The sequence below is a fragment of the Balaenoptera ricei genome, chromosome 1 (genome assembly GCF_028023285.1).
Source record: "Balaenoptera ricei isolate mBalRic1 chromosome 1, mBalRic1.hap2, whole genome shotgun sequence".
In the NCBI taxonomy this organism is placed as follows: Eukaryota; Metazoa; Chordata; class Mammalia; order Artiodactyla; family Balaenopteridae; genus Balaenoptera; species Balaenoptera ricei.
The window spans coordinates 132,083,336-132,106,414 of NC_082639.1; the positions used below are offsets into that span (position 1 = coordinate 132,083,336).

The 23,079-nt window shown below is 40.8% G+C and overlaps 2 protein-coding genes across 3 annotated transcripts in view; one reads left to right on the top strand and one right to left on the bottom strand.

The window, feature by feature from the left end:
* The window catches only part of FIRRM (FIGNL1 interacting regulator of recombination and mitosis), a 366,159-nt gene that overhangs the window by 250,398 nt on the left and 92,682 nt on the right, over nt 1-23,079 (top strand). The gene's annotated exons all lie outside the window — the stretch shown is intronic.
* Nucleotides 5,698-16,177, bottom strand: SELE (selectin E). The gene is made up of 13 exons (XM_059903446.1): nt 16,094-16,177; nt 15,670-15,753; nt 14,696-15,082; nt 14,029-14,136; nt 13,427-13,612; nt 12,446-12,631; nt 12,150-12,338; nt 10,775-10,963; nt 10,387-10,563; nt 9,710-9,820; nt 8,932-8,953; nt 8,754-8,826; nt 5,698-7,505 (listed from the first exon to the last, which is right to left on the bottom strand). Exons 2-12 carry the CDS (start codon nt 15,704-15,706, stop codon nt 8,769-8,771), a joined length of 1,650 nt encoding a protein of 549 aa, XP_059759429.1. The 5' UTR covers nt 15,707-15,753; nt 16,094-16,177; the 3' UTR covers nt 5,698-7,505; nt 8,754-8,768.

Genomic DNA, 23,079 nt, shown 5'->3' on the forward strand with positions numbered 1-23,079 from the left:
GTGGTGGTGTGATGAATTGGGAGATTGGGATTGACATGTATACACTAATATGTATAAAATAGATAACTAATAAGAACCTGCTGTATAAAAAACAAATTAAATTAAATTTTTAAAAAAGAAAGAATGGAAAAAAAAACATTATTTCAGACAAATTTATAGTGTGTTCAACTTCAGTAGAGCTAACCCAAAAGACTGGATTAATTTCAGCTTTCTCCTTCCTCTTTCCTTGCTCACCCTCTAGTGGACATTCTTGTTAATGGCACCTCCTAAAGGTAAGTCCTGAAGAGAGCAAAGCAGCTCTAGCTTTTTGCCCTAGCAGGTTTCAGGGCCTACAGGTACAATTACATTTCTGGAAGCTAAGATGTAAAGGAGAGAGTCTGCATATAAAATTAGGACCCGTTTGATGAAGGGTAATAGAAAGGAAGAGTCACTGACATAATCAGATTAGCATTTTTAAAAAGACAATAACAATAGCTGTAGAGCTCAACACTCCATATTTATTACCTTATTTAACCTTTATAAAGCTTAAATATCACTGCTCCCCAGTGGATACCATGATTATCCCCATTTTTAAAAGTCTCAGAGAGGTTAAGAAAGTTGCCTTAGTCACTAGTAAGTCACTTAGAGCTAGTAAGAGACACGGCTGGGGTTTTGAAGCAGGGCCAGTCAGTTCTGGAAACTATGCTCTTGATGATTAAGCTGCACTGCTGGAAGGAGCTTGGAAGACATGTTGAAGTGGGGACCAACCTGGAGCCAAGAAGACCCGGAGGTGCCAGTACTCCTGCTACACCCCAAAGACATGGCTAGACCCGTGTTTCTCAGTCCTTTCATTCAATTCTCTCAACCCTTGTCCAGTCGGGCTTCCAACCACACCTGAGATTGCTCTTGCCAAGGTCTTCCACTTCACTGAAGCCGAAAGCCAGTTATCTGTCCTCATCTTATTTGACCAATCAGCTCCTAGATTTCCTCCTACTTCCCTGACTAGTCCTTCTCTGTTTCATTTGTTGATTCTCCCTCATCTGTCCAACCACAAAATCTTTGGAGTGCTCCAGTGCTCACTGCTTTTCTCTTCTTATTTACCTTCACAAACTTGATGATCCAATCCAGTCTCTTCACTTTGATTACCAGCTAAATGCTGACGACTTTCAAATTTATGTTTCCATCCAGCCCATCCCCCTGCCCTGGGAATGTTCCCCATTCCCAGCCAAATGCCTACCTCATATCTCCATTTAGTTCCTTTATAAGCCTCTCAAATTGTACATGTATCGAACTGAACTTCTGAATTTCCTCCAAACCTGGTGGGCTCTTCCCACAGCCTTTCCCATCTCAGTAAATTATAACCCCATCCTTCCGGTTACTTAAGCCAAAGATTTGGAGTTAACTGGGACTCCTCTCTTCTTCTCACAACTCATATCCAATATGTCAGCAACTTTTTGGCTTTATCATCAAAATATTTGCAGCATTCACTCACTTCTATTTTATTACACATCCAAACCACCATCATCTCTCACCTATGTTATTGCTGCAAAAGCCTCCCACCTGGACTCCATGTTTCTACTCTTTTCCTCTTATAGCCTGTTTTCAACAAAATAACTTAAGTGATTCAGCTAAAATGTGTATCATTCAGGGGCCCAGGCAGAAACAAAATTGACCCCAGATGGGTGAATTCTTCACCCACTGAAGAGCCTTTAGTGGAGGGGCCACTTACAACAGATTAACAACAAGGTTAAGAGAACAAACAAAAGAAAATGAGCTATCCAGGGACTGGCAATATAGGAAGCTGTTGTATCTCTGAGACTAAAAATTCAAGGGGAGGAGATAGTGTATCATGACCCAGTGAGGACTGGGACCCTAGAGAAGTCGTAGTGGAGGAAGGATGCAGCTGCTTCCAGAAAGAGCACCAAAGAGGGAAAAGAGTGGGTCAGAAACACCCTGACCACTGTCTCTTCTCATTCTCTGGTCTCCTTTAGGAGCCCCTTATTAGTTAAACCAATTGGAAACCAGCCCACCAGTGACTTGGTGATGCAATCTGCAGAGGTCAGCCCCCCCCCCCCCCGCCGGGACACTGAGCAAGGAATGGTGGGAATGGATGCTAGATGACAGTTGGACAGGGGGAGAATATAACAAGCACAAAAGAACACAAGTCAGACCACTTCACTCCCCTGTTCAAAACCCTCCAACGGCTTCTCAACCCACTCAGAGTAAAATCTAAAGTCCTTACGTTGGCTTACAAAGTCTTGGATGGTCAGGTCCCTGCTCCCTAGTCATTTTTGTCCTCTGAGATTTCCATTGTTTTTTGTAAGCTCAGCTATTTATTTAAAGCAAGCTGTTGTAATCCACCTAGCAATTGTTAATATTATACTGGTAGGGGTTTTCAGAATATTAATCCTCCATATTTCCAGAAGGAGAAAGTCCAGCATTCAGTAAATATCAGTTAAACAAAAGGATGGATAAATGGATAAACAAACCTCTTCGTGGTCATAAACTATAAATGACATTTTTTTAAAGGGAAGACTTTACCTTTTCTTCTTAGTCATCATTTTTCTGGATATCTTTGTTATTCTGTTAGTTTTCTGGACATTTCTGTTCTTCTTTAAAAATTGTAGAAATAGCCAGGGCTTTCTTCAGAAAGCTAGTTTTGATCTTCTGGCACCCAGCCAAAACTATATCATGTCCTAGGGTTGCATGATGTCTACATGGTATCCCAACACTTGAGGCCCTTGTCAGAGAGAAGGAGCAACCTTAGGTCCCATCCAAAGTTTCCTTTCTTGCTTTCTTTCCTTTTTTATTTATTTATGGTGTGTGTGGGAGCTATGTAGTGACCATTGTCAAATATACATGCAATCCATTCACTTTTTCATACATTTTAAATTCTGCCCTTATATCAAGGTAGATTTCTAGAAGACTTGGACCACATCAGCTTATCCTCTCACTGAGTTCACCAATGCTTTTTTTTGGCTTTTGTCAAAGCTTTTTTTCATATGGATGCCTTTGAATCATATGGATGGATCTTAGTTTGTTGAAAACATTTTTGGGGGGAATACAGTGAGAAATTTGCTTTAAATTTAATACACATTCACCTATGCTATGGAATATGACTCAGCCATAAAAAGGAATGAAGTCCTGATACATGCTTCTAACACAGACGAATCTTGAAAACATTATGCTAAGTGAAAGAAGCCAGTCACAAAAGGACAGATATTGTGTGATTCCATTTATATGAAATATCTAAATATTGGAACCAGAGTACATCCCAAGAGCCAAATAAGAACCTGAAGACTAATGAGTTTGTGGAGATTTTATCATTTAGTCCAGGGGTGGTGATAAGGAACCGTTCTGAGAGCTATCAGTGGGAATCAGTTGATGAAAGTTACTAAAGGGACTATTGATAGGATTTGACACCATTGGGAGATCAAGGAGAGGGAAAAAAATCTCCTTGATTTTGACCAAAAGTCTGTTGTGGTTTTATTAATTGATTGATTGATTGATTGGCAAGACAGGAGGCTCGTCTTATTGCTACATGCCTCTTTGCAGTAAAATGATTTTATAAACCAGCAGCATGACTATATATATGCATAAATGAAGAGAGAAATATTTTAATTTCTCTTGGCTTAGAATCTTTTGGGAGAGAGATCCTAAAATTTTGAGGTAGAAACTATATTTATTCTTTCGAATTGAAAGAAGAACAAAAGCTTTCTGTTTAGGTAGATGTTTGTTTTCTTTCATTAAAAAGTTCTTTTCTAATCTTTTAATCTGCTGATGCCAAGAATTGTTCTACTTTGCACTTCTGTGCTTTCTACTTGCCTATGTCCATTTGACTTGGGCACCTGTTTTCCTTCTGAATACATTTAATTTGTTCAATTTACTCTCTTTTTTTTTTAGACCTAGAAAAGCTAACATTCCTGCTTTCTCTGCACTTCAAGCTGATGTCTCAAGTGTGTACCCATTTCAGTCCTACATGAAAACAGCCCTAATTAGCAGAATCTATCCTTGTTTTTCATTTTTTTCTTTAATTTTCTCTTAAGTAATACTTTGAGCTAAGAAGAAGTATAAAATCAAAGTGAAAACAACTGTAGTCTGTAACAGTGTTATAGCCACATTTCTTTTTTTTTTAGTCTGGATAACCAAGCCAAAAGTTAAACCATGTTTTCTTAGGAAATTCAGGTATTCGGATTCTTTGATAGCGGTGAGATTCTCAAGGTGGTTTTTAGCTTGGTACACACCAGGCTTTGTGCCTTGACACTATTCTAGAAAAGAGAAGACACATATTTTGGGTGGGAAAAAACAGCTCTGGCTCTAAACCTGGAGAATAACTGAGTCTGCAGAATAAATCAAGATGAATTGGTTGACTTGAGCAGCCTAGAATTGAGACTGACATGATGCAAAGACTCTAGGAGTCTTTGTTTCATTGAGCTTAATGACTGTTTTCAGATTATTAATACTTTTTCAGACAACTGTAGAGTATTGATGCAAAAGCCCATATGTATACTACTTCATACCCATTAGGGTGGTGATAATCAAAATGACAGACAATAACAAGTATTGAACAGAATGTGGAGAAATAGGAACTTTCATACATTGCTGGTGGGCTTGTGAAATGGTGCTACCCTTTTGGGAAACAATTTGGCAGTCCCTCAAAAAGTAAAACGTGAAGTTACCATATGACCCAACAATTCCATTTCTGGGTATATATCCAAGAGAACTGAAAACATAAGTCTACTCAAAAACTTGTGCATGAATGTTCATAGCAGCATTATTCACAATAGCCAAAAAGCAGAAACAATCCAAATGTCCATCAGTTGATGAAAGGAAAAAGAGAATGTGGCATATTCATACAATAGAGTATTATCCAGTTTATAAAAAGGAATGGAGTACTGATACATGGTACAAAATGGCTGAACCTTGAAAACGTTACGTTAAATGAAAGAAGCTAGACACAACAGGCCACGTACTGTATGATTCTATTTGTATGAAATGTCCACAATAAGTACATTTATAGAGGCAAAAAGTAGATTAGTAGTTACCAGTGGCTGGGGAAGATGGAGAGTGACTTCTAATGGATCCTGGGTCTCTTTCTGGGGAGACAGAAGTGTTCCAGAGTTAGATAGCAGTGATGATCACAGGATCTTGTAAATATACCAGAAGCTGTTGGATTGTACACTTAAAAAGGATGACTTTTATGGTATCTTTTATCTAAGTAAAACAGAATTTTTAAGAAAGAGCCTGGGGACTTCCCTGGTGGCGCAGTGGTTGAGAATCTGCCTGCCAATGCAGGGGACGCGGGTTCGAGCCCTGATCTGGGAAGATCCCACATGCCACGGAGCAACTCGGCCCGTGAGCCACAGTTACTGAGCCTGCGCGTCTGGAGCCTGTGCTCCGCAACAAGAGAGGCCACGATAGTGAGAGGCTCGCGCACCGCGATGAAGAGTGGCCCCCGCTTGCCGCAACTAGAGAAAGCCCTCGCACAGAAACGAAGACCCAACACAGCCATACATACATACATACATACATTAAAAAAAAAAGAATGTAAGCAGACAAGAACCTCATTAAAATATTAAAAAAAAAAAAAAGAAAGAGCCTGACCAAAAAAAAAAGAAAGAGCCTGTACACAGGGCTAAATATAAACATGTTTATTACAAAACTTCATAATGCCATGTCAAATACAATAGGTATGACATAAGCTTAAATAAATACATACTTAAAACATTTTAAATCGTAATTTTAAATATTTTATAAGACCCAAACACAGACCACATTTATATTTCACACGGCTATTTCCAATGCAGTATATACAAATATCTACAACATTTGAACAATTTCAAAGAAAACAATAATTCATTCCATATGTAGCCTGCTCATAATACTTGTTTTTTTTTTCTCTCTCTCCTTTATTTCCCAGAGTTCTTTTGCCCCTTAAAAACCTCTGCTGTTCTGATCCTTATCATATCTCTCTGTTTCCTTTTGGTTTTGTCTTTGCCAGCGTGCAGCCAACACTTCTCTGAAATTTTGCTTTCTCAACACATCCTAAGTTAATGAAAGGGTGGGAGAGTTTTGATTCTTATACTGTCCTGCAAGGTTGGAGCAGCTTTGGCAATTACTGGCCCAGTATCTCTTATGGCCAGTGATCAACCAATAACTAGGGATTCCTTAGGAATTTTGAACTCTCTTATCAATAAATACAAATACTTGCTCATTCAGGCTTTCCTCTCTTTAAGAACACCCGAACAGAGAGACAATTAGGGACAATTAGGGAATACTTATTAGGGAATACTTATTAGACATCTTTACTTTTAAAAAATCCACTGGACAGATCCATTACATGGTATGTTTCTAGCATGGATTTAAAATCTTAAGTAATATACAGGAATTGTATGTTGACACATCACATCTGACAAACATCTTTGTAGGAATGCAAAACACATTTATATATCTATATGTTTTTTACCAAGAAAGACATTCATAAAACTGTACCTTCGTTTGTTTGCATTTATGCTTTTGTCAAATCAGAACATTTAACCTCATGGAAGTTTTTCATCATAGAAACCATATAGCTATGAAAAAATACCTGACAGTGTACAAGTGTGTGCCATGCAGATTTTGCTCTCCTGAGACTACTCATGTTTTTTAAAGAAACTGTAGTCAAACATTCAGAACTTTATACTGGTTTATGCATTGCTAGGGCACAGTATTTGCCCTTTTTGAAATACATTTACTACAGATGAAACTTTAGAATTTGTTAATAAAGATCTGGAATAAGCAACTTTTACCCTATTATAGTCCTAATATTTACATATTTTAAAGTCCCTACCACACTTGTACTGTATTAAGACTTATGGACTTTATACTATAGTCAATGCAAGTAAAAAGAACACACAGCCTCTAAAAGTACTTTAAAAAGCACTGAATCCCACAGGGATAAAAGTGATTAAGACTGTGTTTGCACTCCCACAGAGTGCTAAACAGAATTTCCACCATTAACAACCTTTCCAATGTCGTCACCCCACGGCATTAAAAATTTGTCATTTTTTTTCCAGGTCTGTGAATAGAATATCTTTGACCAATTTGTTTCCTCTAAACTCTTGACAAGTATTATTCATCCCAATGACAGCGACTACATAAGCAGCAGTTCAAACACTGTGAGGGACAAAAGAAAGAAACAGCACCTCAAAATAGTGTGTTGCGCCACCAGATTTTACAGTGAGCGAAGGGTGAGTTAGAAAAGGAATTCTGAGATTCCAGAGCCTTAGTCTCTTCACTCTGGCATGGAAGCGAATATTCTTTCCTTCCAGCAGCCAGCACCGGAAAGGAGAAAACTGAGTCTTTTTGGTGGCAGGCTGGACTTGCCCACTGGATTTTAGTCCGTTGAAGTCCTTGTAGGTACCATAATCCCAGCTATAAAGGCAGCCAGCGGGTGTAGTAGGTGAGAAGGGCCAGAGACCCAAGCAGACCTCTCTGTCTCTGCCGCCTTCAGGTTATCGTTCTAGTTCCATAATGTACCTGTGCTCCTGCAATGATAAGAGTGCATGCGGTCAGGACATTTAATATTTTGCATACTGACAGCAGCGACAGAATTCCCCTTCTAGCACAGACAACTGTGTGCACTCTCACAAGGCTAGTCCAAATACAAACAGCAAAATCCTATATAGCTGGGATAGTGAAACTATTCTGCATGATACTGTAATGGCGGATACATGTCATTATACATTTGTCAAAACCCATGGAATATACAAAACCCTACTGTAAACTGTGGGATTTAGTTAATAATAATGTAGCAATACTGGCCCATCAATTGTAACAAAATACCATACAACTGTAAGATGTTAATAATACAGGAGGGCTTCCCTGGGGGCACAGTGGTTGAGAATCCACCTGCCAGTGCAGGGGACACGGGTTCAAGCCCTGGTCCGGGAAGATACCACATGCCGTGGAACAACTAAGCCCGTGCACCACAACTACTGAGCCTGCGCTCTAGAGCCCGCGAGCCACAACTACTGAAGCCCGCGCGCCTAGAGCCCGTGCTCCGCAACAAGAGAAGCCACCGCGATGAGAAGCCCGCGCACCGCAAAAAGGGGAGTCCCCCACTCGCCGCAACTAGAGAAAGCCCGCGGGCAGCAATGAAGACCCAACACAGCCAAAAATAAAATAAATAAATAAATTTTTAAAAAATAATAGAGGAAATTGGAGGGCATGAGGGGTTATGCTGGAACTCTGTACTTTCTACTGAATTTTCTGTAAACCTGAAACTGCACACACAAAAATGTCTATTAATTTAAAAAAAATCTATTCGGAGGGGACTTGAGCCTTCCAAATTCTCACAAAGCAGAGCAGAGTGGTTAAGAACACAGATTTTAGAGCCAGACTGCCTGGTGTGAATCCTGGCTATACCACTTAACTAGTTTTGAGATTTTAGGCATTAAGTTCTCTGTGCCTCATTTTCTTCATCTATATAATAAGAAATACAATGGCCCTTATCTCATATAATTCCTAGCTTAGAACAGTTCCTAGAACATAGTAAGTGCCATATAAGGGTTAACTATGATTATTATTCATGTTCATAAATGAAATGCCTCCATAAAGGCCAGATCCTTGTTCCTTTCCTCTCCTCCTCCAAAAAAATGAAACAACTTTCCCTAAAATAACACGAAGGTGGTGATTTCCTCCCTAGACACTGCAGGTTCAGAAGGTTCCAGGAGCAACAGAACATGTAGAGAAGATATCTTCTTTCAAAACCATATGTGATTTTCAAGTCTTACCTGATTCCTTTGGGCTTAAATTAACTCGGAAAGCGTTTGGTAGGATCCATCTGATTGAAGGCTTTGGCAGCTGCTGTGGAATACATGAGAACACTAAGTAAAGCACTGGTTTCCAGCATGAAGAGAGAAAAATGTGTAAAATGTTCAATGGCATGCTTTATACAAGAGTGCAGCTTACCTGGCAGGAACAAATTTTTTTGCTGCAAGAGAAAGAAAACCATTCATTTAGACTAAATGACTTTTAAGGATACATTAAATCCTGAAACAATATGACTCTTTTCATCAGGGGTTGCAAACTCAGTACCTTCCCGGCCTCTGTAATTATCAGAGCCCAGACACGGCTTGGTGGCAACAAGCGGGCAGGACAGGGGATGGAAAGTGCACACTCATGCAAGGGACACAGCAGCTTCCTAATGCAAGCGGATAACAACATGCTCTGCTTGCCAGGTTCAGCTGTCTTCCAGTTTGCCATGAGAAATCTCAGATCTGGATTAGATGTGAAATTTCCTATTCTGTAAATGTCAGAACTTAATTCAAAAAATGTTAAAGACTCCGTAGGTCAAACAAACCAGGAGTGTGGCTAGATGTGTTTGCATATCCCCTGAGATACTCCCATATTTAAGCCTGTATTCCAAATAAAATGTTTGGAAACATTTTATTGATTTTCCCAGGACCGCTAATTATGGCAGCCTCATTGCAACAACTCCCAGGGGGACCACAGCATTCAATGTGAATAGCATCCCCTGGAGTTGTACGATGTGAGCACACTAACATTTGTATTTCCTGAAACTCTTTCCCTAAGACTTCTGCTTCATTACCCTGCAGTTTATTAGTGTCTAATGACTAGTGACTAGAGTCTAATTACTTTTTAAATCTGTGAGAGATAACATGACTCATCAATGAGAAAATAATTTTTTTCAAAAACCTTTTTGGAGTACATTCATAAATGCCCTTACCTTTCTTCTGAAGGCGTTTCAGAAGCCAGAAGAGAAATGATGCTAATGTCATGAGGGAGATCCCAGCAGCAGAAAGTCCAACTGCCAAGGGAGTTTGGGACTCAGGAGGAGCTAAGGAAACAGAGGGGGGTAAACTGTCATGAGAAGGAATTAAATTCAAAGTCTTTCCGTTCTGTCCATTTGCCCTTTTCTTTGTGCACTGATTACAGTGTACAAAGCAGAAGAGTCATCTAGTTCAATACATGAGGCAGAGACATGGTACTAAAGGCCTTAGAGATCAGCCCCAAACCACCTTTTGCGAGCTTATCTCCCATCCTGGCTAGGCAGAGCTCTAACTTACCAAGCTTTCACAGCACACCTTGGTTAACCTCTCTCTCTCTCTCTTTTTCTCGCTCTCTCTCTCATTTCCCTTCCCCCCCCCACCCCCCCCCCGCAACTTTTCCCACTAGCTCTCCTTTTTCCAGTTATCAAAATTCCATTGACATGTCACTTCTTCTGTTTTCTCTTTATCCCCATAAAATGAAAGGTCCATCCATTAATGTCAACCTGGGTAACCTTTCTGATCTTTCTGGTTTGGATATACTGGGTAGTTCATTACTGCAGCCAGATAGCTTCCTTTCTTAGCTCCCTTTCTTCTCTCTGGTCCCCCAGACAACCACCATCAATCAATGCTTCACCTTCACAGGTAGGCATCATCCCAGACCAGTGTCCTGTGGCACCACATGTCAGAGCCGCAGAGCCTTTGAGCGTCCATCCTTCAGGACATGCAAATGTACACCTGGTGCCAAACACAGGCTCCCCACTGCAGTTTATGTCGATCTTTCCGGGAACCTCCAAACTTGAACATTGTACCACTGCAAATGATAGGACATGGGTAGAGGTTAAGAAAAATCTACTGGAAAACTTTTAAAACTGGCAGAAAAGTCACCAATAAGTGTAACTTATAAGCACTACTTAGTTTTCAGCATGTAGGAAATTAAGATCAAGTCCCTTGGGGCAATCTAGGTTCAGAAATGTTTTAAGGTCCTTGACCTATACTCCTTTAAAGATTGAATTCAGTCCTACCTTGGCAGGAGGGGACCTCCTGTGTCCACTGTCCCTGAGATGTGCACTCAAGTTGAGCTGATCCATGTAATTCAAAGCCTTCCTCACAGCTGATGGCACAGGAGGACTTGTAGGTAAACTCTCCGGTGGGGGAATGGGTACAGTTAACTGAACCACTTCTGGGCTGAGGGACAGCATCACATTTCACAGCTGGAAGACATGAGTGAGTACATTAGAAGCTTGTTTTTATCGGGCAGCAACAGGTTTCCCGAGGTAACCAAGTCCCTATAGCTCTTCAATAGTGCTCACAGGAAAACTCACCCATGGACCCACTTTGGAAACTTTCAGAAGTACTAGAAGCGCTAGACTAGTTGTCTTTCAGAAGACAACTCATGTAGCCTCTCTCTGGGCTGGACAAAGCTTTCACGGGAAAGCTGAGCTACCAAAATTATGGTCAGAAAATAATATAGTGGAACTGGATAGTACTTGGCATTTGACGACTGAACCCAGATCGCTTTGGACAAAGGAACACTCAGAGAATTCAAGACTCTTCGTTAGTCCCTGGACAAGTGGGAAGATGGCTGTGTTTTCTTTGAATTCCGGTCCCTTCATTGACAGGGGTGCTAATTAAAGGACAGCCTTTAACAGGACCAATGGTCCCTGAGCTCTGCTCTGACATGTGAAAGAAGTCAGGGTCAGGGGAAAGATTTTATGTAGTCAGGGAGCAACTTATGGGTCCTGGATGCTTACAGATGAGGCCAAAAAGAAAGGAAGATAAGAAGGCAGCCACATAAAATTTGTCTGCTTTGCAGTTTGGTTTCTGTCTTGTGTTTTTTTGCCACTGTAAATCATTCTGTGCTGTATTTGGCTACAAAAATGCCAGTACCTGATAGTGAAAACTGCTTGCTTTCAATGTCCTTGCTCTTGCTTTATTAAATTAAATGAAACTAAATTTTAGTGCTTATGTATATATTAAGGGAGTCTCTATATCTGACACCACACTTGAAACATTTTCATCACTGGTAGTTATGAGCAATTTCAGAAGAAAGGTATGACAAGTATTTTGGAATCAAGTCATGTTCTCATAATCCTACTTTGTCAATTTTCTAATGTGATTTCCCTTCAGCTTAAGATTTCTGCTTACTCCATGCCAATGTCTATAAAGTTATATTAGTCCAGTACAGTTAAGAAACCAGCAAAGCATCCACTCTTACTACATACAATCCTTTCCCTGGACAGTTCTTTTATATGCATCTCAAAAACATAAGATGAATGTTGCCCATCAGATCTGATTATTATAGTTAAAGTAGGCCTCAGGTTTCATTTTCAGTGCTTCACATTTGAAGACTGCTGCTCTTTGAGAAAGGGAGAGTGTAAAGGAGACTCTCAGGCTTACCTTCACAAACTGGGACCTGCTGTGTCCATTGCCCCTGGGTAGTGCATTCAACCTGGGCTGGCCCCTGCAACACGAAGCCTTCCGCACAGGAGAAGTGGCAGGATGACTTATAGGTGAACTCTCCAGCAGGGGAGTGGCTACAGCTCACAGTGCCATTCTGAGGATGGCTGATGGCATCACATGTCACAGCTGTAACACATGTCCCAGTTTACATTAGCAGGTCTGGCTTACCCATTTGGAGTATAGGTTGAGAAAAAAGAATGTTTACAATAAACCCTGATGTAGAACCACTGTACCTTTACATGTTGGTTTCTTGTTGTCCCAAATCCCAGAGGAGATACACTGCAGGTGCTGGGGTCCAGTGAGTTTATATCCTTCGTTACACTCAAATTCACAGGTGGTGTTCCACAGGAAGCTTCCGTGGCTTTGGAAGCATTTCACAACTCCATTGACAGGATTTGTCAAAGCATCACATTTAGCCACTGGGGATTTGAAAGAACACCATGAATTTTACAGAAGAGTGACATACTCACTTCTTATTGAACTGGAATTTATAATACAGTAAGATAGATCAGAGGGTAGATCCCAAAGCCCTGTGTTCATCCTTGGGGACATGCGCACACCCAATAAAGTTTTTATGCTTTTTTCTTGATCTTTTCATCTTCTCTGATTGACTCTGACTATGCTAAGTGGTTTCTGATCTATTTTATCAGATCTCTCTCATCAGGTCTCTATTTTACATAAGGCAAAAACAAAGAAAAATAACAGATTCTAGATCAGGATTTATGACTAGTGATAAAAAAAACAATCCCGACGTACACAGAACATTCATTTATTTTAACCCAGCATGACCTGGAGGAAAGAATTTTTTTGTCTTTGGCCTAGAAAGATAAGACAGAGAGAACAGGGTATACTGAGGCTGCTTGATTATCATGACCTTAAATTGGTCCAGTTGCATGGGTGAAGTTAAACAGAGCAAGGGGAAAGTCATTAAGATGTTAAGAGTATGGTTCCACTGTTTTATGTGTTTTCTTACAAATCACCGGAGCCCCAGAAACACTTATGTCAAACATAGGATAAAAACCTCTCTCAAAGCCAGCTGGTACCGTATTGGCCATATATATTGGCCAAGAGAACAAGTTTAATTAGAACTTGTTTAATTAGGACACGTTTAAAAGAACTTTCCCTGACGTGCTGAAAATGGTATAAATTGGATAAAAAGTAAGGCGATGAGGGACGAGTTAGAGAATCTTCTGTGCCTTCTCCGAGAGACTTACCATTGCAGGCTGGAAGAGGAACACTCCATTCTCCGGAGGAAGTGCACTGGGTCGCCTCCGTGCTGCTTGGGAGATAGCCCTCCCCACAGCTGACAGAGCAGGAAGAACTGTAGCTGAAGCTCCCCAAAGGGTCGTTGCAAACCAGGCTTCCGTGCTCAGGGGCTTCCTGTGCCTGACAGGTCACAACTGAAAAGGGAAACCAAATCAATTCTGTTCCTCTCTCACCTTATCAGGTGGGAAGAACCCTGGAAACTCTAACTACTGTTTATTGAATAGCAGACACTATGAAAATGTTGTGTCTGCATTTGTTCACATCATCCAAACCATAAGCCTATGAAGTTGGTACTATATTGTCCTCATTTTACAATGAGAAAACTGGGACTCAGAGGGTTTAACTATGTTGTCAAGGTGCCGGAATTAATAAGTGGTGAATCTGGGATTCAAAGCCAGGAGGGTCTGACTTCATAGCCTCAGCTCTTAACGACCTTCTGAAACCATATGCCCCAGGGAAGGGAAGGCATGCAGACCTGACTCCGAAGCCAGCTGGGACACAAAATCCTCCTACCATCTCTAGCGAAGGAAAAGGTGAGACCAAGCCTTACCTTGCTCACACTTGAGTCCCTTGAAGCCGGGGTGGCACTGACAAGTGTAGCTGTTGATGGTCTCTGTACAGTCACCGTGGCCGCTGCAGGATGTCGGGGTACAGGCAGCTGTGGAAAAGACAGTCCGTGGTGACGATTGTTATTGTGCTTCAAATGAGTTTCTTTAGGAATTCAGGGTCAACAGTGTGTAACGGGGATGTCACCAATGATACAGAGTGCCAGAGATTTTAATAGAAGTGCTTGATGAAATGCCAAAGCTGAGTTTTAGGCTCAACCATTTGAAACCTTGATGTTAATGTCAGGGGTATAGCTGTAACTGTCTCCCCAAATAGAAAATTCCCTTTATCACAAACTCTAAAGAGAGTTTCCTTACAGCACATAAACAACAAGTAGCTAAAAATGTATCATGTGTGTGTACACACACTGTATATAAGTATAGACCTATATATATGCATATATGTATACATAAATACATACATTCTTGTCTACATTCACACAAAGAAGCAAAAACACATTCTGTTTTAAAACATCAAACAGAATGTTTTAAAACCGTATCTTTTAGAACATAAAATTCCCACAATAGAGACCAGTTTTTGCATACAGTCCACAATCTGTCAAGATGCTCACACACTGAATCTCCCTCCCACTGCTGCCACGAACTCCCTACCTGTGTAGCACAAGGCGAGCTTCTTTTTGCTGCATCTCTCATCGTTCCACTTGCCCGAGTCCGTTTCTCTCTTGATGTAGATCTCTATACAGTCCTCCTTGTTTTGCTTATTGTTTGGTTCACCTGGAGCCCAGTTTGCGGCCTCTTCAGTCAAAGGCTTCTGGGTCCCTATCCAGGTCCATGTATCGTTGATCTTTCTGATTCCGATCCAGTAGTAACTTGGTGAATAGCTGAATGCGGAGTTCAGGTGTTTAATCTCTTCCTGGTTTTGAATTGCAACCAGATGTGTGTACCTTTGCTGGCAATAAGCACTGGCCTCATCAAAAGTCAGGGTTTCCGTGGAGGCGTTGTAAGACCAGGCTTCACTTTCTTTAAACAGGAGAAGCGCTAAGGGGGAAAATGTGAAAGGAATGGGAAAGTTTAGTCCTGCTATGGTTTGACTCTGTTAACTGGACCTTTTGTTGTCTTTTTTTTGGCATCTAGTGGCCTTTGGGTTGACTCAACCTTTTTTCGCCTTTTCCAAAGTAAGAATGGGTACACGAATGGAGAAACTACCATTTACTGTGTATCTCTTTTGTGGTTGCCCTTCCACTTGGTGCTTCACCCACTATAACCTACCCAATATACCTACCTAATAGTAGAAGAATAATCAGAATAACTAAGCTTTTTTGGGCACTAAATATGCACCACCAAGCACTGTCGGAGGCACTTTACACGAACCACGATACTGAATCCTCAAAATGCCTCTGGGAAATAGGTTATTTATGATCAACTCTTTATATGTAAGGAAGCTGAGACACAATGAGGTAAATTGCTCCTAGCCCAGGGCACAACACATTGTGAGGAGAGGCAAGAGATGCTGTTAAACAACCTACAATGCACAGGGCAGCCCCCACAAGGAAGACTTATCTGGTCCAAAATGTCAGTAGTGCCAAGGATAAGACACCCTGGTCTAACTACAGGCATTGACTTACCGAAAGTGAGAGCAGAGAGAAACTGTGAAGCAATCATGACTTCAAGGCTTCTTTTGATCCCAAGATTAGACTTGAAATGCTTTTCTGGGGGGAAAAGTACAAAATTAATTATAGAATGAAATCCCAGGCTACCAATTACTCAAATCATTCTACAATGCTGCGTATAGCGACATCATACGATTTTCAGATAAAGGATTGGAATCTTTTGCCACCATCTTCATTTCAAAGAAGTTTACCCAAATGAATACATATAAAAGTTAAGATTCTCATCATTTAAGTCAAAGAGAAAAGCCAGCTTTTAACTTGTCTGAATACAATAAGAGCTTGCACAGATCTTTTATCGAAGGCTTCTTGCCTATCTGTTCATATTAATAATCTGTGTTTCGTGGCCAGATTAGTTAAGTGAAAGACTTCTTGCACTTACCTGTTCGGTGAAGCAGTTGTTTCGGTGTCTGATTCCTCCCGAGTTGCTGCTGCTTCTGTCTCGTGCCACTCTTGCAGTTCTGATGCGAGGTCAGCCAAGAACAGTGGAGCACTGCTCCTGCTGGAGCTCCTTTATAGAACGACGCTTCCTGTGAGTAATAGGAGGATGTGTCCAAACCCAGTAAAGAGGAATTCCCCGGCAGCATGCAAAAAGTTTCCCAGGAATATCCATAACGCGAAAAATTACAATGATGTCAAAGTGAATTCTCCTTTTTTACATACCTTTTAATTTTACATGAATTCTATCGATATGACACAAATGCATGGTTTTAATCCCAATAACATGAAATCTATGTCTTTAAACATTTTTTAACTTTGCTTATTAGTAGTCCCTCTCCTGAAATTGTGGTAGCAATCAGAATTTCATCACCCTAAGCGAACTAAGAATAGTTGTGTCATCTATGGGCTATTACCCTCAATTTTCCTACCCCATACCAGTCAATTATATCATCACTCACTTTCTTTCTCTTTCTCACCTACCAACTCAATCCATTTTAAGGTACAGTACCTCATTGGAATGAATCATGAAGTAAATGTTAATCCTCAGATTCTGTGCATAGTTATGGCTAAATTACTAGAAACAATATCTCCCACTTAAATGTCTGAAATAATGCCTTGTTTCTTAAATACAATAAAAATGGGAAACAGACTTAGATATTCCTGTTGGCAAAACATTCATGATTTGTTCAGTGAGAAAATAAAGATGAAAACTATATATACTTGTGTTTAATTGACCCAAATTTGGTTCAAAAAATTTTAATGTGAATTGCAAAAACATAAAAAAATGTATCAAAATGTTAACAGTGGATTTCTAGATGGCAGGATTCAGGGGTTATTTTTATAAATTTCATGATTATTTTCAGCTTTTCCCAGTTTTTGCAATGACCCTCTATTACTTTTATAGTAAAAAGAACACAGTTTAAAGAATTCTGTGTCTAAATGCAACTGAAGGATATATATATATATATATATATATATATATATATATATATATATATATATAAATAAAATAATCACTGATTCCTGCTGTTTATACTGGCATTTCTTTTGGGCAGTTATATACAATCACCATTGCCCATCTCTGCATCTTGTTTAATTCAAACAGTAGAGACAGTAAATGGGAATCTTTTACTTTCCATGTTCAGTAGAGATCAAGTGAAGCTAATATTCTATAATTACAGCTTTTTAGAATAGGACATCTAAGAATGTACTCTAAGCAGGCATGAAGTAGTAGTGGCAGGGGAATGAGGCGGGGAATAACAGGTTAATTTGTCTCATTAGACATGGTAGCCCTGGCTCTTTCTATGTACATAAAGACCTAAGCCAAACAGGCAAAGAGAAGAAAAATTCCAATGAGTACAACTGATTTTAAAAATTAAATAAATAACCCAGTTAGCTAATTTAACTCCTAAAACTGCCCAGCTCTGAACAGAGACGTTATCATCTACCTCCCACTCTCTTATATTTTCTAGATACTGACGTTATTTTTTTTAATCAGACTTTACTTATGTAATGTGGTCGCTATGGCTCAGTAAATGTGGAAGAGCAGTCAGTTACAAGTGTTTATTTAGATTTTAGAGAAGGATGTGAAGCTGGGTTAATACATAATCTGTCTATATTTTATTTTTTAATAAGTTGCGAACATATCATTTGCCATTAAAAAATGCGTACTGTAGGCAGATCTTAAATTTTATCTGACACACTAATAAAGTACCTAATAATTATTTTGAAGATGGAAATTAGTCATATACAGCCCTAGATAACTACATTTACTATTATGATTTTTCATAACTAAATTAAGTTTATAGTTTGTCTCTTTCCTTTCACAAGTATCTAAAAATAGCCCCAATGGTGGTACAGTCCCTATTTCATTTACAAATATATGTCCTGGACACGCCCCCCCCCCCCCACCGCCCCAGTTATAATCTGTAGCATCTACTGAGCACTTACTATGTGCGAGGCCCTGTTCTAAGCTTTTTTGCATATTCATCTAGATGATTATTTAATTCTTACAACAGCCTATGAAATAGGCACTCCTATCATCCCCATGGTACAGAGGAGGAAATTGAGGAACCAAGGATTATACCTATCTCATCCAAAAACACAGAGCTAAGGAGTTGAAACCCAGGCAGTCAGTCTCCAGAGCCAGCTTCCTTAACTGCTATCCCAAACCATAGTTTCTCTTGTTATTTTGCCCCACGACGAGCCTCCCTGTTCTTCCCAAGTCTCCAATCTCTCTCTTCTTCCCAAGAGCAATGTGACCATCCCAGCTCTCCACCAAGAGGGCTGTGTCCTGGTTTCCAAGACATAAAGGCAGGAAGGGAACCAAGGGGCAGTAAGCAGTAGACAGACAATGCAGTGAAAAAGGACCCTAGGTTCTCAGCTATGGGGGAAAAGTGGATGAAGATACAAGCAAGGCAGGCTGAGCTATACCTAGGAAAAGTTTTGATCCCTAGGTCACACTTTCCAGGAGATCCTGATTCAAAAGCAGATCTCCCTATGGCTAAAGGGTGAAATCATTATTTTAAATTTACACTGAGAGAACTTCAGGGACAGAACCCAATACCAAAAAAGAAGGATAAGAGAAATAAGGAGTCAAAGAGATTGTGAGTAAAGGTAATTTATTATTAGTGTTGTTGTTGTCACTACCAGAGGTGTAACATTCCAAACTCACTCACCCTTATAGTTATCCTGCATTCTCCCAGAATATTTTCCACATCCCTGCCATCTGAGGTTGGGACCACAAATCATGTACCTGGCTGCTAGGAGCTGAGGGGCTTTCTTCAGGCTCCGGGGTTGCTGAAGAGGTCATAGACAGACCTAGTTTGCCTCTCATAGAGAGACGCCAGCACTGTGAGGGGCTGACAGCTGGTCTGTAGCTTCTTCACCTGCTTTTTCTGATCTGATGAGGGGCACCCTCATTTTGGGGATGGAAGAATGAGTTGAAGAGGAAATTAGGTGAGCATTGAATAACTGGGGGCATTGAATATTATCTCCTCTTCCTCAAATAAACCTAATGTCCCAAGTAGCAGGCTGATTAGAGGTCCCTCAAGGCCCTATTGAGTCTCCCAAGCTCAGAAGATGTAGCCGGCTGTCCCTGGACTGCTCCATTTTCAACCCTGGCCTCATATGGACACCCGTTACAATCTCCAACTTGGAGAGGCAAAGAGAAAAGGAAAGAAGATGCTGCAAACACAGGCACACCCCAGGCTCCACCACCAGGGCTATTTTGTCTCTGAGGTGCCACCCTTCCTGGCTTTATCATCTCTTTTCCTGGAAGAGCCCTGGCCTCTCCTCCACGTCCTGTAATGGGACACCAGGGACTTTAACCGCTTTTGCTTCTGTGCCCAGGCCAACTCATTCTCACCTTTATGGTGATGGGACATCCCTGAGGGAGTGAGGGAAAGCCAGAAAGAGAAGGTTAGGGTTCCCAAGGCAAATGTCACAGTGTCACTCAAGGCCATCCTGTTCGTATTCCATAGATAGGGACAAATAAAAGCCACGGACAGGAGATTATTGGGTTTAATGGGAAGTAGCACTGGCCATACGCACCTGTGGCAAGACCATCTATTAAAGTGTGAATTTAGCTTTGGTTCCTCAGTGCTGAAGGGAACTATGAAGCATGGGCAGTGGCCTTCCTGAGGTTCTTGGTTCCCTCATCTCTGGGCAGTGTCGCTAGGTGCTTATTTTTGAAAGCTTTGGTAACTTCCCCCCAGATTCGACTCTGCTGACATCTAAAGTACTTCTGTAGAGTCTGAGGTAGGGAGAAGAAATCCCAATAAAGATTCAATACTCTTTGCAGAATACAAATATGATATTTCTTGCACACCCAAAATTGTGAAATAAAATTAATAACAATATGCCATCACGGTGTAGAATGGCATTTCTTGCTTGACTTGAAACATAAGCATATTTGATAGAAAATTAGTCTGGTTCCCTCTGAAGTCATTCTCCAGAAAGGCATGTACACTTCTTTGGATGCGTAGCTATCTCAGAACACCTGGGTCAAGTAGGAGACCTGGGCTCTCTGTCTGCACTCCCACACCCAGGGAGAAGTGGGGTTCTCAGACTTCTGTCATATGAAGAAGACTCACCTGAGCAGCTCATTTAAAATGTATATCTTCAGGTCCAATGCTCAGAGACTCTGACTCAGTCCATCTGTTGTTGGGACCAGGAATCCGTACTTTAAATGAATATTCAGGTAATTCTGATACAGACGCCCAAATCCTACCACACTTTGAGATATATTGGCCCAGGGTCACCTAATTTGGGAGAGAATATCATGAAGACCCCATGGCTGGTGCTCAGCTCTAAGTACGATTTTGACCAAAATGTCACTACAGTTACTGACACCCTCTCTACTAGAAGACTAGAGGCACCATTTGTAACAGTGTTGGGCAAATACAGAAAATATTTAGGATGAGTCGATGTTTTGACTTCTCGTACATGGAAAGTAAATGGTTTTTAACCAAAGAAAGAGAATAGCTCTAAAGAAGTACCATAAGTCGATATATATTAAGTTAGTCTCTTTTCTTGTCTGATTCAAGAGGACTCTGTAATTTCCACTAATTTCCCTTTTTGAACTTCTGGCATGATTCTGAGAGTTCAGTTCTAATGTATTTCCTTGCTTCCTGCTTGGCAGCACCTTATCTTGAAGCTTCCGTTTTCTGTTTTGGAATCCAAGCACTAACAGTGGGAATATCTTCAAAATGAGCCAACTCCAGCGGTGAATTCCCAAAGCAGAAGAAATAATTGCAGATGGGCTGGTAAATTGACAGAGCCCTTCCTGAACGTAGCCAGACTGTTTGCCGTCAGTTGTTAACAGAGAGGGGAAAATACCCCTGGATTTTAGAAAAGCTTCCTTGCTTGTTTTCCTTGGCCATCGTGCTGCTTGTTTTGTAATCAGAAGTTTCCTAAAGGATTATTATTAGCTTTGCTCTCAGTGTCTTATGTAGAAAAATCTGGCCTCGTCACTTTTTGAATAAAAAGATCTGCTGTTTCCCTTGTATATTGTTTTAATTTTTGAACCTGTGAATGTACTATCCAAAAAATCTTCAGTTTAACACCAACACTGTGAATTGGAGCAAGCTTCTTGGCCTCTTTAAGTCTCAGATCTCCCATCTAGAACTAAAGGTGTTTGACTACAGTCCCTGCCAGCTGTAACATACTATGATATAACATGTAAATACAGGAAGAGACTAATTTAAATCCAAGTGTTCTTTATTTTTCCTTGCCGTGACATTTTTAGCTAATAATTAATAATGATACCATATATATTATTGGTATATATGTGTGCCTACTGTGTGTGCACTTTACGTGCATTACTTCATACAAATTTCACAAAATGAAAGGTAGATATTATTAATTCCATTTCCCAGAGGATGAAACACAGACCTCAGAAGGTTAAGTAACTTGCCTATGTTTTTTCAGTTAATACATGGTCAAGCAGGGATTCAAATCCACGCCTGTGTTATCCTAAAGCCCATGTCCTTTGTGTTGATTCCATGCCTGCTCAGATTGAAACCTCAGAAGGTAGATATACCTTAGTTTTTACATTAAAAAAAAAATGTTATAGCAACCTGCTTGGCTTCCTGTACCTCCAGCCAGCTCGTAAGTTCAGTGTCTTAGGTTGAGTTCCTTCTGAAGCAGACCCAGAGACAAGGACATAGGTGCAAGTCATTTATTTGGGAGGTGATCCCAGGAAGCACTAGTAAGGGAGTAAGGAAGTGAGACAGGGAAAGGGACAAATCTAGTAAAGGGTGTGCTAATCAGCAGGTTACCACTGTGGGAACCAAGACTCAGTCCCACAAGAGAACTCTGGGAGACACCTCAGAGTATCCCCAAGGAGTGGTGAGGGAGCTGAGGGATGCATCTACCGATTCCAGTCCGTCATTGGCTAGGGGCTGATCCTAGGAGGGCATGGTTAATTCTCCTGCTCTTCCAAGTGGATTCCTGAGGCCAGAGAAAGCCCTCCACAAAGAGATGCAGGTGCTTATGGTTGGAAATGACATGATTTGACCTGGGTTTTTAAAGGATGATCTGTATGCTGTATTGGGACAAAATAGGCATGTAAGTTTTCTATCACTGCTGTAACAAATTGCTACAAATCTGATGGTTGAATACAACCCAGATTTATTATTTCATTGTTTCTGTAGGTCAGAAGTACAGGTTGGCTCAGCTGGTTTCTCTGCTCTGGGTTTCACATTCCCAAAGTCAAGATGTCAGCCAGCTGGGCTCTTCTTGGGAGAGTCTGGGAAAAATCTACTTCCAAGGTCATCCAAATTGTTGGTAGACTCCAGTTCCTTGTGGTTGTCGGACTGGGGTCCCTATTTCCTTGCTGGCTGTCAGCCAGGAGTCATTTTCATCCTCTTCAGGCCATTTTCATTCCCTGGCTTATGGCTCTCTTCGCTGTCCAAAATGGCAGTTTGAGCCCCTCTCCTCAAATCTCTCCAACTTCCCCTTCTGCATCATCGTTCATTGGCCTATGACTTCTGCCACATCTCTCTGCCTTACTCTGCTGCCTCCAATTCTACTACTAAGGGCTCATGTGATTACACTGGGCTCATTCAGATTATCCAGGATAATCTCCCTATTTTAAGGTCAATTCATTAATAACTGAATTCCATCAGCAAAATCCCTTCCCAGCAGTACCTAGATTAGTGTTTGATTGGATAATCAAAGAGGAGATGGGAAGTTGTAGGGGTTGAGGAGGACACATTTAGCATTTTGCCTACCAGAGCAGGCACTTGGTCACAGAGATGCAATCCAGGACCTAGCTGCATGGCTAGCCTAAATTAGTGCTGGTGTGCTAAGGCCAATTCTGTTGTGATGTGCTTTCTGACTTGGTGCTTATTATATCTCCTCTGCTTAGAAGTGGGACTAATTCCCTGAATCCAAGGATGTTCCAGACCTTTAAGTGGGGATTAA

Excerpts from the sequence above, each read along its gene's own strand:
- SELE (XM_059903446.1), bottom strand. The coding sequence starts at position 15,706 with ATGATTGCTTCACAGTTTCTCTCTGCTCTCACTTTCG. Across the intron at positions 12,339-12,445 it reads CAAGAAACCAACATGTAAAG|CTGTGACATGTGATGCCATC; the intron begins GTACAGTGGTTC and ends CATGTGTTACAG. Across the intron at positions 10,964-12,149 it reads GCAGGTCCCAGTTTGTGAAG|CTGTGAAATGTGATGCTGTC; the intron begins GTAAGCCTGAGA and ends CATGTCTTCCAG.